Source organism: Silene latifolia, chromosome 3, assembly GCF_048544455.1.
Source record: "Silene latifolia isolate original U9 population chromosome 3, ASM4854445v1, whole genome shotgun sequence".
NCBI lineage: Eukaryota > Viridiplantae > Streptophyta > Magnoliopsida > Caryophyllales > Caryophyllaceae > Silene > Silene latifolia.
The window spans coordinates 30,391,740-30,409,660 of NC_133528.1; the positions used below are offsets into that span (position 1 = coordinate 30,391,740).

Here is a 17,921-nt window from a genome sequence, read left to right on the forward strand (position 1 = left end):
CTTTAATCTAACACGAATCGGTCGAAGGGATTTAAGGAATGAGATGTTTATTGTTTAATCATTTATTTAACTGTTTTAAGTATGTACAAATTCACACTCAGTATATTATTAATTTTTATTTATGAAAGGTAAATAATTAATTAGAACCGAGAGAGTATTGTATAAACGAGATGAATAACGTATTCTAATCTAACAAAAATTGGTCGAAGGGGGTTTAAGGAATGAGATTGATTTTCTTGGCTAATAGAGGCCTTGGCCAAATACCCAGATAACCGAAAGAAACAACACAAACACTAAACAACTGGGCGAGAGAAAGAGAGAGAGAGACTGTGTGTAACCCAAGTACTCGTGTTCAAGCAAACCCCATTTTTCCAAGTGCTGCGGAATACTCATTTCCACAATTCTGCAATCATCCCCAGGTTTCTTTTTCTTAATCTTTTTACTCCTCTACTTCACTAACACTATCATTATAACTTCTTGTATTACTCAATTTCTTCTCTTTTGCTATAATTCTGGTCAAACCTTCACTTTTTAACTTACTTAATTGGGTCAACACTATTTATTTACCATAATGTGCTTATGTATTAGGACTGACCGTCTTATTCTAGAATTTGTGCTTTTACATTTTTGTATTTCCTCAATTTGAGATCTTTTCTTCATTTCATATTGACCTTTTGTTAACTAATTGATATTTCCCATAAAAAACAATAAACCTGTTTATGTTACATTTTGATTATTTGTTCGTATTTCAATTGTGCGGATACATATTGTTTTGTCCTGCAGGAGCCGAATTCGGGATTTTGGGGCAGTTAGTGGAGTCGTTGTATTAAAAATATCGAAATGGTAACAAGTGGGTTAAAGTCTGTTCCTTGTTATGATGCTGGTGTATTGACTGTTTTTGGAAGAAGACTTCCCTATTTAGGTAGAATTGGTTGTGTCACAGTGTCGGATATATGGCCGAATGGGAATAGAATTGGGGGTTCATGTTCGCTTAAGTTCAAATGCTCCGCGAATTCCCATAGTGTGAATAGATCTAATAGCAATGACCCGTTCCTCAATCTTCACCCGGAAATTTCCTTGCTCAGAGGGGGAGGGGTTGATGTCGATAGCAACAACGCGAGGATTGATGTTTCTACTGGGAATGGGACTGAGAGTTTGAGGGACTCGTATGTTGCTAATGATTCCAATTTGGCAAAGATCAAAGTTATTGGTGTTGGTGGTGGTGGTTCAAATGCGGTTAATAGAATGATTGAGAATGCTATGAAAGGTATTGAGTTTTGGATTGTCAATACTGATGTGCAAGCAATGAGAATGTCCCCTGTTTTCCCTGAGAACCGTCTGCAAATTGGTCAAGAGCTCACTCGAGGTTTGGGAGCTGGTGGAAACCCAGATATTGGAATGAATGCAGCCAAAGAAAGCAAAGAGCTGATAGAAGAGGCTCTTCATGGCTCTGATATGGTCTTTGTCACGGTGCGTATTCTACTTGTTTACATTACTGAATCCATAATAACTAATAAGGCGTTTTCTGATTGAATTATTGAACACTTTGATTACCCTTTGTATGCCTAGTGCTCACCTTTTTCTGACTTGTTCATTTCATATGAACTTGAAGATAATTTCTATCCTCTTATGTTTGGCAACTTTACCGCTGTTGGTCATTTGGAGTCTGACAATGCTTGAAATGTCTTATAGCTTTTGGAATAGTGTGTCTTACAATTCCAAATATTCATGCGTGGGCTGCCTACAATTATTAACTCGATACCTCAAGGAGTCCCACAAAGGGGCCCTGTAGAGTGTAGATACTAGATACATAGCCTTACCCAGTCACCCCTTTATTGTTCACACAAAGAGGTTGCTTCTGGATGCCCCGTAACGAAACTTTTCAGAATTGCATCGGAGGACCGCTACATAACAAGAAACGAAGTGTAGCCACTTTCCACCGTAATCCAAAACCAATGTAGCTCCATAAAATAATGGTAGTAACTAGTAAGAAACTAAAAACTGTGGACAGATATTGTCTTATTGATGCACAGTAGCGGTCTAAGTTTCTAACATCGACTGGCAGAAGCTATGTTCAGTGTCTTGAGGAAGGTGTGCATTCTTACTAACCTTTTTTTCTACAGGCTGGGATGGGTGGTGGAACCGGCACTGGTGCGGCTCCTATTATCGCAAGTGTTGCAAAGTCAATGGGAATTTTGACTGTCGGAATTGTGACAACCCCATTTTCTTTTGAGGGAAGGAGAAGGGCAGTTCAAGCCCAAGAAGGAATTGCAGCTTTGAGGGACAGTGTTGACACACTCATTGTTATTCCAAATGATAAGTTACTTACTGCAGTTTCTCCTTCTACCCCGGTCACAGAAGCATTTAATCTGGCTGATGATATTTTACGACAGGGTGTTCGTGGAATTTCAGATATAATTACGGTATGTGATAATATAAAGGCTTCTCATGTTATTTTCTTGTTAATATACGACAAGAAAATTAGTTAGTTTTATTATTCAACGTTCACCCAAATTATTTCCTTGCTTGTGAGTAAAATGTGTTAGGACCAAAAGAAGCAAAGGAATGGTTAGGGTAAAATATATCACGAAGAGGCAATTCAAAGGGGTGTGCTTGTACAACCGTTAAGCTAGTAGATGGCAAACACCTTTGAATTAATAAGCAAATGCTTTTTTTTTTTTTTTAACGGGAATCAATGCATGCCTCATATGGTATAATCTTTTTGCCAGCTCTCGCGTAGATGTTTATACTAAATATTTCAAGTTTCTCCTTTGAGGTAGGCTATCTGGCAGTTAGAGTTAGCCAATGAAATGATCGCCACGTGTCCATAATAGGCAATGGAATTACAGGCTCAGTTGTTGAGAACATTTCATTGCATTCACGCAATGTTATAGGTATAGGATATTCTTCGTCATTCAGTTATTTAAGTTGTCTACAACCTCTTATTATGATAAGTTAGTCGGTGTAAAATTTAAACTCACTTTGAAGAAAAATATGTACAGCATGTGGATCATTGATAAATGATAAATGTGCCTCACAAGGAGAGGAGAGATAACTCGCTTTATAAGTCCAGCGGAGGTTGCATTCTAAAACCAATTGACAATAAGACGAGTAACCTTTTGGTTTAGAAAATGATCAGATCCTCTCTTTCCATCTACGGATGATTCTTTCATGTGACAACATCAAAGGGTTTGAGCTTTTCAGCACTTTCCCTTAATGCGTGAGGTCCCTTGATAGAGATCAAAGACTTTAAATGTGAAATTCATAAAAGGAGGGTTGGAGCTCTTCAACACTTGTCATTAATATGTGAGGTCTGCTAGAAAGCAATTGTTATGACTTATGACTACTTGATTGCGCTACAATTGCCTTATAATGCAAATTGAGACTTGACGTGTGAGATTCATACAAGAGACTAGGCCATACTCACAGGAGATGGGAACTACTTCGTAAGTCCAAAAGAAATTCCATCCCAAAATCTTTTTTCAGTGGGATTTGTAGCTCATTTGCTTTCAATGTTTCTAGTTCTCCTTTTAATTCTCATTGATGTGACAATATCGGGATGGCTATTCAATGGTACCAAAGTTTCCTGATTCTCCAATAGGGTTGATAAGGTTGATGTAATGCTCATAAAATGATATTCTCTGACATTTGTTGCTACTACAATTGTTTCTGTGTTTTTTTTTTTTCTCGAGGGAAATCCTCCTATATGAGTATTTTTTTTTTTTGCTATATCAAGCAAGAGGTAGAAACCAATTGGTAAAAAGTTAAAAGTAATTACAAAAGAATAGGTATTTTTAGATTACTATTTATTTTTTCATGGCATAATTCTGATGTTGTTGTTGTTGTTGTATTCTGAGGTATATGATAAGTGCCGTCATTGCGGAGATGTGTTTGCTATGATATATCCATGTTTGGCAGACTATTAATTTTGACAGACCTAAAAATTTTGGAAAGTTGAATTATAATTAGTTAATTACTCAATGTAGCTGACAGTAAACTGTTGCCAGACTGTAGATGCTTTCTCTTTTTTTTTTTTTAGAATGTTGACATGTGCAAGTTTTGTCTTCCTAAGTTCCTAGTAACGATCTTCTTATAATTCATTTACACGCATCGTGGTTTTTGCAGATACCTGGGTTGGTGAACGTAGACTTTGCTGATGTGAGAGCTATTATGGCGGATGCTGGCTCTTCGTTGATGGGCATAGGGATGGCTACTGGTATATAAATCTTATTTAATTGCACCATACAACAGTAATAACAACGACAAAGTCTTAATTCCAGAAACCATTTGGGATTGGCTTCTCTATTTCTTTTGTGTGGGTGTGTTGGGTGTGGGGGGGGGGGGGGGGGGGGGGGGGGGGGGGGTTGCCTTGAGGGTACCTTCTGCTCCTAAACTCAAAATGAACGGCATATACTTTACTATTCGTTTCACTGCAGGCAAGTACTTGGGTAAGAAAATGTAGTTTGCGTAATAAAGCTCTCCATTATCTATGGTTGTTCCTGGTGTCTAGCCATGTGATTGAACGTAACATAACATAGCTTTGTTATCAATTTGGAGTATATATGCTGAGAAGACTTGGAACTTGAACTTAAATGTGTAGCAGTAGGAAGCATGCAAAAGAGTGCTGCTAGTGTTGTAATAGCTGAATTTGGTTGACCAGTTTTCTGTTTTTGCTTTAAAATGTCCTATTGTTGATGTTATCTGAATCATTACTTGAACAGAACCTTTACTGGTGGTATATACTTTGATATGTTGTTCTTCAGGTAAGACCCGAGCTAGAGATGCTGCCCTTAATGCAATTCAGTCTCCTTTACTGGATATTGGTATAGAAAGAGCCACTGGAATCGTGTGGAATATTACTGGTGGGAGTGATTTAACTTTGCTAGAGGTATCCTTTTTGTCAGTTGTTTTCTGGACTTGATAGGCAATGCATCATTTATGTCGTATTCTGATTAAAGTTGGGGAATTTTCTTAAAATTTCTGATTTTTTTTTTGTGGCTGTTTGCTACTGGACTCTGATCTTGTTTTAAAATTTCTGAATTTTTTGTGGCTGTTTGCTACTTGATTCTAATCTTGTCAAGTTGTCATACCTATCTTATTAAGTACTCCGTACTAATTTCATTTTTAATTGTCGTTATTGACTTGTTATTGTCCTCCCTTGACTTTTATTGATTGCTCCAAATATATAAAGATATACTTCCTCCGTCCCGGTCAATTGTTGTCCTTTGGTTTTGGCACAAAGACCAAGGAAAGAGGAGAGGGCCAATAACTAAATGACAAGTGGAACAAATTGAATGAGAATGATCAAATTACTCATCAAGTTCATTCTTAAAATAGAAAGGACAACAAATGACTGAGACACCCCCAAAATGGAAAAGGACAACAAATGACTCGGACAGAGGGAGTATGATGTATTATTTCTAGATGCACGTATCCAACAATCATTTTCATAATATCATCTAAAAGAAGTTGAAGCTACTCAAGCTAGTGTAGTACTGTATTTTTTGAGGAAATATGTCAAAACTAACAATAGTTGATCGGGTATGGATTAAATTTGGATGGAGTGAGGGGTTTCATTGACAAGCAGGCTTACTAGCTGATTGTTGACATTGTTTGAGTCTTTCTTACTTTGGTGGGGGACTCCGCAAGGCATTATAGTTGCATATGCGTTATGCGAAATAATCATGTATGTCAAATTTGAGTGCGGACATGAACAAATTCAGTAACAGATAATAACAGAGAAAGTTCTCTTAGGAGAACTGAACTGCCCTTCAAACCTTGCTGCTTTGTTGATAGAGTAGTGGTCAATCAAATTTTTGAGTGCTTCAGGTACAGCTTTTCTTGTTGTGTCTGTCTACAAAATATTAAATCTGTGATCTGTGGCAGGTCAATGCTGCAGCAGAGGTTATATATGATTTGGTAGATCCGAGTGCCAATCTGATCTTTGGGGCAGTGATAGATCCGTCACTAAGTGGCCAGGTGTGCTATATGTTACTTCCTCTGTTCCTTGTGGTAGTTTACATTTGCTTTTTGCACTGTTATTTAGGGAAGGCGATAATGTGGGCTCTAAATTCACTTTTTACCTTATTGCCCTTAGCCTCTAATACTTCCTAGTACCCCATCCTCTTGCATCATTCTTTCCTCTTCTACACTCCCAACTTCTCTACTGAACAACCACCACAAAGACAACCTACGGATCACCACCTGCTCCTGGTCTGCCCTCCAACAACAACCACATCTCAGTCCTTATTTGTGCATCGTAACCACCACCGACTGCCATCACCACTTATGCACCACCCACCGCTTGCCAATGTCACCACCTGCACACACCTCACCGCTCCTTCTGTCATATCTGGAAGAGGTTGAGGGCGGCGTCAGATTTGGTGGTGCGTAGTGTTGACAGTTCGAGAGGGATTCATGATGTTGGGTGGTGGTGGAAGCGGATTTAGCTGGTGGACATGTCCGGAGTTGGATGGCCGCGTCGGATGGCCGCGGTGGTCGATGTCGCATTGTGATGGATGCAAGGCTGGGTGGTGTCGTGACTTTCGCCATAGGAGCAATGGTGATGGGTGGTGGTAATGGGCTTTGAGAAGGTGGAGGTAAGGCTAGAGTGGTGTAGTGGTGGTGGTGTTGGTGTTGATGGTGGGGGTGGGGCTGGTGGTGGAGGTGGGTGGAGGACTGGTGGTGATAAATTAGAGTTTGGCATGAGACAAGTCATTTGATTAAATAGTGGGTCAAAGAGCTTGAAGAAAGTGAGGGTGCTATATTCGTTTAACAAGGTCCTTACTTACCCAAAATAGCAACGTATACATTCAATTAATCAAAAATAGAATGGGCCAAAATCGAATAAGTATACTTACATTGGGAAATTGGAACAAGGGAAGTAATATCTTATTTTTCATGCAGCTAGTCTCACTATAGACGGATATATCCGTCTAAACTCTAAAGTGAAAGACGGGTCAAATATGCTTAAAGTGGTGACATTTTTGGGTCCCACCATGCAACTTGTTGCTTGTCTTATGCTTAAAATGGGTGGATATTTGGCCCGTCTATAACTATAGACGGATATCTCCCGTTTATAATGAGAATTTGTGTTTTTCATGATGCTTTCTTACCTACTTAGGAGATTTACGAGCTTCTGATTGATATTTTTATCCTTGATGAAACCAAAGTAATATTCAGAACTCAGAAGTGGCTTTTGTTATATGCTTGATTGCTTGCTATGTTACTCTGACTTCTTTTATTCCCTCGCATACCTGTGTACGACCCTCGAACTTGGGTACGACACTTGGGCATCTCTTTTTTGGCCAAAAATATGCGGATTTTACATAGAAATAGCAGAGTCCGACACTTGAACACACACCCATATCGCATACTTCTAATCGAGTATGAGGAACACTTTATGCTAGAGTGGTCTTGAAAAATGAAACATACAAATGTTGAGGTGACTTTGAGAAGGGTCATAGTTCATCAAAAATTCCTGACCCCTTTAGGTGACTATTTAGAGTCATCTGGAAATAGCTTCTTTGTGTTGCTAACAAAAGGGTAATGTGTGTATATCCGACCCTCTCTTGCCTTTTGCAGAAGCCTTTGAGCATTGGGTCATGTTGTTGTAGAGTAAATTTATGCTCAGCAGACTGGTAACTACTTGATGGGATTCCATACACTTCTCAATCACAATGTGACTGCTCTATCAAATCTCCACAAATACACAGTTCTGCGTGACATTGACGTTTGTTATTGCAGTCCAGATAGGCTAGTAGTGACTTTATTAGTGTAGTTGAGATTGGAAGTTTGATGTAATCATGGCTTTATAATGTTGCTTCCTCTTCTATCATCTCAGGTCAGTATAACTCTGATAGCGACAGGGTTCAAACGTCAAGAAGATGGTGAAAATAGAGTCCTCCAGGTAACTAGACAAATTATTTAATTATATTCAAGAGTAAAGAGCAACAGAGCCACAGAAGTTATGTTTCTGATATGCATTAAAAATGCAGGCGAGTCAGGCAGCACAGGGAGACAGTAACGTTGGTATCAACAGACGGCCATCCGTGAGCGAAAGTATCTCGGTTGAGATCCCAGAGTTTTTGAGGAAGAAAGGGCGCACACGTTTCCCTAGAGCCTGATTCTTATTTACGCGGTATTTTTCCTTTGAATGTAAACCATATCTGTAGGTATAATTTATTACTTATGTTTGTGTCGTCTCTAGCTCGTACATAGCCGTCTTTCCCTCGTCAGCAATATTACCACATAGTCATTTTGAATAAGATGGTAACATCTTACTACGGTTTGCGTAATTTTCTTTGGACAATATTTCGGAGCAGCAAATGGTATGTTGTGTTGAGTTGTGGGCCATAATCCCTAACCCCAGCGATCAGGAAGCCACACATAAAGACTTTGACAAGTCTCGAGTTGTTGGTAGACGGACGAAACAAGGAGGTCCAGGGACAAAAGAAATGGTGTGTAGTGCAGGTAGATTGTCAACATCTTGTTCAAATAATATCTGTTTGCTTGGCTATTCCTACTCCATGTCACATTGTGATTCTAAATGCCAACCAAGTTGAGATGCTGAGGCCAACCTTCTCCATTAATTTCATTTCCCACATTCATTTTCTTGTTATAATATCTTCCACTTGACCTTGATGCTGTTTCCCTAATTCAACCTCTACCTCACAATGCCTACCATTGTGATTAGCTTTTTAGTAGGGTGCATAAATGCTAAAAATATGACAACAATCTACATTAGATTTTCTTTTGAGCATGTTTTAATTTGACCTTCACTTTGAGGTTGGAATTCCTTCATACTCGTTTTTGTTATCTACTCGTCTCTAAAGATTCAGCTAGTCTTCCTTAAGATGGCTGTATCCGTCTTAATAATAACAAATCTTTTGTTTTTCCCCAATGTATTTTACTTTTGTTTTATTCCTCCCAAATTGTCATATTTGACTAGTCTTAAGCTTAAAACGTTTATATTTGTTTTGAATGAGAATTTGCTCTTTAAGGTTTCACATATTCGGTTACCAGTAACCCTATTCATTTCTCTCGTATTGATATATGAGACCGACACGTAGAAAATCAGCAATACCAAATATCTCGCGGAAGACTTTGTTTCCCTTGTGATCCTACGTCCTACCGAATAATGTCCACAATACATTTGATCGGTTGGAGACAATCGGACATAATACACAATACATAGAGGCTAGAGTCTTATAACAAGTCAATCTAACTATTTAGTCATTTAGTTGAACAATTTAAGATACATTAATAACATGCTTATTTAGTTAATTTTCACATAATTGTTACACAAAAGCATATAGGAGAATTACACGAAAATCTCAATACTGGCTAGTATTGCATGAAGTGGGAGCATTGAGCTTAAGGGTGGAATGAACTTGAGTCACTAGTGACCAGGTTGGCAGGGTTCAGCACGATCCAAATATGAGACCTAGACATGCTAGTTTTTCGGACGGTGCACGCCGGACGGACGATATGATGGCCTACAACTCTACAAGGAAGGCTCATCGACACAGACAATTGCCGCATCCCAAACACACATGCCTTCCATTCAATCTCCTTAAAAAAAGTCTTCTACTTCTCTCTTGCTCTCATTCAATCTAAAAATTTTATCTTCTTATTTTTCTGCAATTTTATTCTCTCAAATTACAAACTTTTAATGAATATATAAAAATTATTTAGACAAAATCTTAATATTAATTTTTTATAAATTATTTTATTTTTGAAAAATGTCAAATATATTATTAAGAAAATAGTCCTAATTTAATATTTTACTAGTTTTCTTGCCCGTGCGTTGCACGGATATTAAAATAATGTGTGATAAATTTCATAATAAAATGGAATATAAACATATATATAGTACATCGTTCATGTCTAACATTTTATGTCTGCCGCATGACCAACAAACAATTCTCATTAACATAATATTGACTTAAGAATAAAAGAGTGTTTGATTAATAAAATACTTTTTTTTTAAGAAAATAAAACCAATATGAAGTTTATATATATGATACTTGAACTGATAGTTTTTAGAATTTGTTCATTAATACCTGTTTGTTTTTCAACCGGTCAAGGAAAACAATAATATCTACTCTGCATAGTCAACTCAATGATGTAACAAATCTCCTTTCGAATAACAACCATAATTTAATCATTGCTGGATCAAATTGTAATTATGTAAAAATATTTGAATGTGAACCAAATTCCGACGCAATAATACATGGCTAGGGCTGCCTATGCCCCCCCTCTCTATAGCAATAGTCTTGGCCCCATCTTCTCATTTGAAACAAAATCTTTCACGCATACCCCTATTTTTCTTTTCTATTCACACACATGATCTAAAACAATCTCATCCCTTGAAAGATCGATCCTTGTCTCCAAAACTTATCTCAAATTTATCCAATCAAGTTGAAAACGAAACCCATACTTCTAGAAAAATCCACCATCCGATGGAAACTAACACTTGCTCTTGACAATGTTGTTTTTTTTAGGAAAATAAAACCGATATGAAGTTTATATATATGATACTTGAAACTTAGAGAGTTTTTAGATTTTGTTCATTAATACCTGTTTGTTTTTCAATTGGTCAAGGAAAACAATAATATCTACTTTGCATAATCAACTCAATGATGCAACAAATCTCATTCTTTAGAATAACAACCATAATTTAATCATTGTTGGGTCAAATGGTAGTCACGTAAAAATATTTACAGGTAGTTAAATGTTATATCTCCCGGTCAAACTATAGACGTACCTTTGAATGTGAACCAAATTCCAACGCAATACTACATGGTTAGGGCTGCTTATGACACCCCCTATAACAATAGTCTTGCCCCCATCTTCTCATTTGAAACAAAATCCTTCACACAGACCCCTATTTTTCTTCCATATTCACACACATGATCTAAAACAATCTCATCCCTTGAAAGATCGATCCTTCTCTTCGAAACTTCTCTCAAATTTATCCAACCAAGTGAAAAACTAAACCCCTACTTCTAGAAAAATCAACAATCCAATGGAAACTAACCCTTGCTCCCGACAATTATGTTAGAATTAAGATTTTACTTTAATTTGAATTGATGGGATCAAGATTAAGTTTATCAATATGATCTTTTGAGGTTTCTTATTATTATTATTCATGTTACCTATATGTTTTACAGCAAGCGATATTTTGCTGATAAATAACCTTATTTATTATCAGTACTATCCTCGTTAAACTCATCACCCTCCACAAATTCACCCTCCCTCCACCCCACTAATTTACCCGCAAAATAAAACTTTAGTCAACCAACTCATCGCAATCAACCTCATTCCCACTCAAAACAGCCTTTAGCCCACTACTTAATCCTTTCGGTTCACACATAAAACGGTCTAAAATGCAAAGCTTTCGTCTCTCTCTTGAAAAGTCCTTCTAACTAACAGAAAACTAATCGCTACTTTTTGAACTTCATCATTTTTACATCCCGTAAAGATTAAGTTGAACATGACAAAAAAAATGCAGAAACTTAGGTTTTGTTTAATAACGACAGATTGAACATTTTTTTTTTAAGCATTTTGAGAGTTTTTACACTATTTAAATAACAAATGTGCTATTTTGAGTGTTGATCATCGACATATTGAAATAGTAGATTGTGGTGTAATTTCCTATTTTACATTATAACCTTTAATTAATATATTATAGGAAAATAAAAATTGAGTTTTTTTTTTTCTATCTCTGAGAAAATTAAAGATGAAACTTTATCTTTATCATATTTATAATTAGTATTCTTCATATTTATAATTAATATTCTTCACTTAAAATATATAAATCTAAGTAAGTTCAAATAAGTTAGCTAAAAGTTATAAATCACAAATTGTACGAAGTAGTATAATCATTTTTTTATTAATATGAAATAAATGTCATAAATTTCATGAGAATATTAGTGCGGCAGAGATTTATAGAAGATTTGGCAAGTACGTGACCCCTTTTAGGTTTAAATTTTTTCATTTATTTTTATATTTTTGCCTAAAGGTGATTAAAGCATTGTATTATGCATGACGAATATGCCACACCCTTCCCCAATTCGTATCTCTCCCTAAATTATAGTGATGATGTGCTCAATTTACAAAAAAAAACACAATATATAGCATCAACAATAATTAGTTTGCTCTATATATTTGAATAGTATCGTTTTTTATGCATGTAAATTTGTCAGAAGAAAAGCTTGAGAGAGACGGTCTTCACTATATTAGGGAAAGACTACTCTTACCCTTTTATGTGTTTTTCATGACTTTTTTTTAATGTTGATCGTTGCTTGAATTGAATCTTAACCTTATACATATTTCTATAATAAGTGTATCTAATTTACCTTCAAGCCTCATTCAAATCTATTTTATTACTCGTGGTACCATTTTTACTTTAAATTGTAAAACAATCGCACAATAAAGTTTTTCAAAATATTTACTCATTTGTCATAATATGATATTTCGATTCGCAAATTAGCAACAACTTTCTTATCTTTTAATACTCCTTGAAAAATAGATATCAAACTTTATACTTATCAATAATTTGTGAATATCTTATTTAAATTTTGATTAATATACTTTTATATAATGACAAATGAATGTAAATAATATAATTATAAATTATTAATAGAAGTTGAAGTGTATTGTGAGGGAAATAACTTTAAAATTAGTAGAAGAAATACATATGACATTTGAAAAAATAAACTTCATATTATGTATAATTAAATATGACATTAGCAATAACAAAAGCAGTAGGGGCATATTTCAGCGTTCATTTTACTCTTTACATGAGTAAATTCCATGTAGTATGTATTATGCATGCACATTTGTCACAACCCAGTTCGGCCTAGGGCCTTTTAGCCTCATAATATCTCACTTTTTTAATCGGAAGTTGTTATAAAATTGGATATTATAAATATATCAAAGGTTTTTTTCTTTCTAATTTAATAAAAAGTGAACAAATACTAATGAATAATTTTTTTAATATTAATAAATGGTAGATAATTAATTTATTTCCTATTTCTAATAATAAAATTGTAAAATAATTAATTAATTCTCATTAATCATATTCCTAACTATAATAGAAAACTTTTAAATAATTATTATCTCCTAATTCTAATAGTATAATTAGGAAAAAAAAAGCCTTAATAAATTGTTAATTTATTTCCTATTTCTAATAGGAAAGTTGTAAAATAAATAATTAATTCTCATTTCTAATAGGAAAATTATATTCCTAATTATAATAGAAAAATTGTAAATAATTAATTATCTCTTAATTCTAAAGCTAATAGTATAATTAGAAAAAAAAAGCCTCCTTTAGTTATATATATTGATTGATTATAGCTGATAAGACTAAAGTCGTGTCACCTAAATCAAAGTAAACCTACATACTACTAACTAATAGCTAGCGGTAAGACATGTATCGAATCTACAGGGAGGCGGTAATTATTCATTTTGCTAATATTTAAAAGTGTCTTAAAAGTAACAATTTCTTGAAGAGTTGTTTGTTGATTTCTATGAACTAATTGCAATGTAAATAAAGGATGTAATCAATAATATTAAAAGGTCTAGAGATCGGGTTTACTAGGTCAATTATCCGGGGATGTAATTTAATCAATTGTAAAGTAAATCAAATTACCAAAGGTCACAAGATCAGTCAATTCAATTATGCCCTTTAGATCTAGAATAACATGCAATCGCTATAATTAAACTGTATCTATTTGATTTCGCAGCCTATATCAATCCTAATCCGGTCGGGGAAAGTCTTAATTCGATAGACTAATTAACGATTCAAGCCTAAATCAATTAATTAGAAGAAGAACAATAATCAAACGATAATCCATGCGATGTTACTAACAATTAATCAGTTAATCCCCTTCTAATCAACCTAGATCTCCTTTACCCTAGATTAAAAAACTAGCTACTCATAATTATAAAGTAAACAACAACAAATGAATGATAAACATGCTACAAGGAATAACAAAGAATAACAAAAGATCAATTGATAAACTAATTATTGAATGATTATTAACTGAGGAAAGATTAACAAAGTACCGTATTAAAGAGAGTAGATCCGACAATAATGACGTAGCCGACTAACTAAGAGTTTTTGGAGTTCTAATGACGATTAAAGCGTAACCTAATAACATAACACGAGTCTTCTAGTTATATTACAAAATAACGTGTTTTAGGTAATATCCGGAAAAGTCTTCAGCAGACTGCATACTCGATCGAGTTAGGACACTCGATCGAGTACTGGCTGACTTGATTAAGTATCCACTCTTCTCGGCTCTTTCTCATGTGGATTTCTTCACTTCTCTTCTTTTAGTCTTCTAGATTTCCGTGTCATTTTCCGTGTATCCCGTCATGCAAATCCACGGTACTCCACTTTACTCTTTTGCTCCATAAATGCATTATTCCCGCATTAAACACCAAATAGCGGCAGTATCGACATTCTAATATAATTGGCATATAAATGACGCAATTAGCACGAAAACCGTATCAAAAACAAGTTAAAGGGAGTCAAAAAAGTGTATATAAATGTGACTCATCAATAGCACTTGCACATGTTTCCTAATCGAGCTTGAACGATGGCCGATATGGATGTCAGTGGGACGGGTAGAAGTGCATATCGCCCCGCGTCCGCCCCAGTTGGGGTGGATATGGTAGAGCTTTGGCGGGTGGGAGGCAGGTGTGGGTACGCAAATTGTACCCCTGTGGATAATGGGGCGAGGATGAATTTTGCATCTTACCACTTCATTAAATCTTATTTTATTATGATTAAAATATAATATTAATAATAGCTATTTTATATAGTTTACTTATTGACTTCAGTGAAAATTAAAAATTATAAGGATAAATTCAAAAAAAAAAAAATGAAAATTAATAGTACTTGAACCTACTTTTGCGAAATAATCTATCAAATAATATTATGGTGTAGCGGTTAGCCGGTTAATGGGTAAGTGAGGCGAATAAGGTTTTATATTTTCACTCTTTGAGGCGGGTATGGTTTTATAAACTTGTATCCGCCATGAGTGGTGGATCGGGTATGAGTCGAGTTTTTCTTGGTGGGTACAGGTAGAAGTGGCAAATAAGTCAATATGACCATGTCAGTTTCCGTCAGCTCATTCTGGTCTATCATACATTTAAGATCGGGTCAGGTTGTGACATCCCGGCATAATGTGGACCGGGACCGGTTACTCATGATAGCTCGCGAGCTATGTACTTAGCCTGTTAGCCCACAGATCAACGCGGGTCTTTTCCAGCGCATTTTGTCTTCACTCATATGCATCCTGGAAACCTTTCCAGGAGGTCACCCATCCTATGACTACCCCCACCTAAACACGTTTAACTCTAAAGTTCTTTTGCATGTATAACCAGAAAAAAAAAGTGTATTTTGTTGATATGAGTAGTAATTTGAATCCCTTTAAGCATTAGTCATTTAAGCTTATAAATAGACATGTTCAATTATCGTGGGGTGTTACAAACGTAGACCGGGAGCAGTTACTCATGATAGCTCGTTAGGCTATGCATTTGGCCCACTTATAAACATGAGTCCTTTCCAACGCATTTTGTCCTTACTCATGCACATCCCGGAAACCTTACTGATATGTTCATTTTATATACACTTTTACCCCTCATTTTAGCTCGGTTTCTATTGATTATTATACTTCAATTAGTGTATTTTTGAGCTAATCTCGTGTTCTAGGTGTATGGTTGTGTTTGTTATATTTTTGTAGGAATCTAAGCATTTGAAGGCTTTTTCCTATCATTTTATACACCAAGTTCACTAAGCTAAACAAGGCCAAATATTGGACTAAGTGTGTGAAGATTGCTTGAGTTTTGCATGGAGAAATTTATGGATCAATATGTGTAATGCAAATGATGCCAACAATCAAGTCAAAGCCCAATGATCAAAGTCCAAGTCAAGATGGAAAGCTTAGGATTCCAACATGCATGGGATACTTTTTGGAGGCTCTAAAGATGATAGATGAGGCATTTATTCGGGTGATTAAGGTGCATTAAAGAATAAACTTTGGATTCCTCAAGCAATTAAGAGAGGAATTAAGAGAAATCATCCGGAAACACACGACCCCGATCGGGGTGGAGTAGCCCCAATCGGGGTTGCATGCTCATTCGATTCTTACGTTTTCTCCTCCTCTCCTATAAATAGGAGAGGTATTCCTAGGTTTCACGCATCCGATTTTACGTCCAAGTTTACTACAATAAGCCTCAAGCATTATAAGTTTTCTCTCATTAGTTTTCATTTCAAGTTTAAGTTGTTTAAGCATTCCTTAGTTAATCTTTCAACATTTTGTATTTCAAGAGATTCTCAAGCATTTGTTATTCAATCTTTTGGTTATTAGTTGTTTGTTCTTCCATACAAGTCCTCCTTTATAAGGTATTTCTTATTACAAGTTTACAATTTACATCATTGCTTTAATTATCACATAGTTATTATAATCAAGTATTTCATATTTACTTTAGCTTTGTTCTTTTCGTATGTTATATCACCTAATTAATATAATTCATATAACCATGTTCAATATTCCTTACAATTTAGTTTACATTTTATATCTTAGTATGAGTAGCTAAATTCTCTAGTCTAAAGGCTAGGGGAGCCATGCAAAATCCAACATATAATATGATTAAATAAAGTTCATAATAATATTGATCAATTGTTTCCATCACATGCTTGCTTTGTTACGCTTAATCTTTGATTATCGGCCGTAGTCGTAGATTAAATTTGTTCATTCGTTCTAAAGTCGAGAGGCACGGAATTGAATTAGACTAAGCATGTGTGGTAGGACGACCTAGTCATGGACGAGAGTTTTTCTAGGACCCGATCTATGGTTGATACTAATGTCGTAAGGTGGGTATCTTTAAGCCTAAGCAATTGACAAGATTATTAGTATCAAGTTTATCATGTTCATATGTTTACCTTTGCATGAGTGACCTGAACCCTTTAGACTATCCTTTATCATATTATTTACATTGCAATTTTCATTAATCATCAAACCAAACAAACCAAACCCAAATCGTAATCGACCTTGATAAAAATCTACCCTTAGCAATTCACGACGTAATTCCCGTTTCCTTGTGTTCGACCCCTATTACTACATTAATTTATGCCTAGGGAAATTATCTTTGCATAGGTACGCGATAAACCTATCAAATTTTGGCGCCGTTGCCGGGGAAACGGTTTTATTGCTTTTTGAATTGTCGATTTTTATCTTGTTTTCCTTTGTCTTGGGGAACACTTGTTCCTCAAGACCGTTACTTATCACTTCTCTAGAAATTGTTGTCTTATGCCAAGGTCCTCTCGTAGTGGAGAATTGCTTTCACCGGATTCCGATCCCGAGAAAACATTTAGGAGAAGACGACGTTTTTGGAGGGAAGTGAAAGAAGCCACTTCTCCCGTACAAGTTGAAAGTGCTAGAAAGTCTTACTTAGACGATCTAGAAGCCCTTGAAGAGGAGGAGGTTTCAAGTTCATCATCTCCACCACCATCACCATCTACTACCAAAAAGATGGTGAAACTATCCAATCACTCAAAGCCCACCGCGGCCATGCTTCCGGCCGGAATCACAACCACTCAAATCACCGCGCCGGACTTCGAGATCAAACCGGATTTCATTAGCCTTGTGGAGAGGAAGAAATTTGGGGGAAGTCCTTTGGAGGATCCCAATTTGCATGTGCAAAACTTTTGTGACTATTGCTCCATGATCCGTCAAACGGGCGTCACTCAAGCCCAAATTAGGGAAATACTTTTCCCTTTCTCTTTGAAGGACAAGGCTAAGCTTTGGATCAATAGCCTTGACCGCACCGCAATGGGAATCACCAATTGGGAGACTATGGCTCTTGCTTTCTATCAAAAGTTTTTTCCACCGGAGAAAACTCAA

The 17,921-nt window shown here is 35.8% G+C and overlaps 1 protein-coding gene across 1 annotated transcript; it reads left to right on the forward strand.

The window, feature by feature from the left end:
• The first annotated feature begins 245 nt into the window (after positions 1–245).
• Positions 246–8,355, forward strand: LOC141647486 (cell division protein FtsZ homolog 2-2, chloroplastic). Its single transcript, XM_074455695.1, has 8 exons — positions 246–419; positions 784–1,470; positions 2,124–2,423; positions 4,126–4,216; positions 4,764–4,888; positions 5,887–5,979; positions 7,844–7,909; positions 7,998–8,355. Exons 2-8 carry the CDS (start codon positions 841–843, stop codon positions 8,124–8,126), a joined length of 1,434 nt encoding a protein of 477 aa, XP_074311796.1. The 5' UTR covers positions 246–419; positions 784–840; the 3' UTR covers positions 8,127–8,355.
• Positions 8,356–17,921: the final 9,566 nt, after the last annotated feature.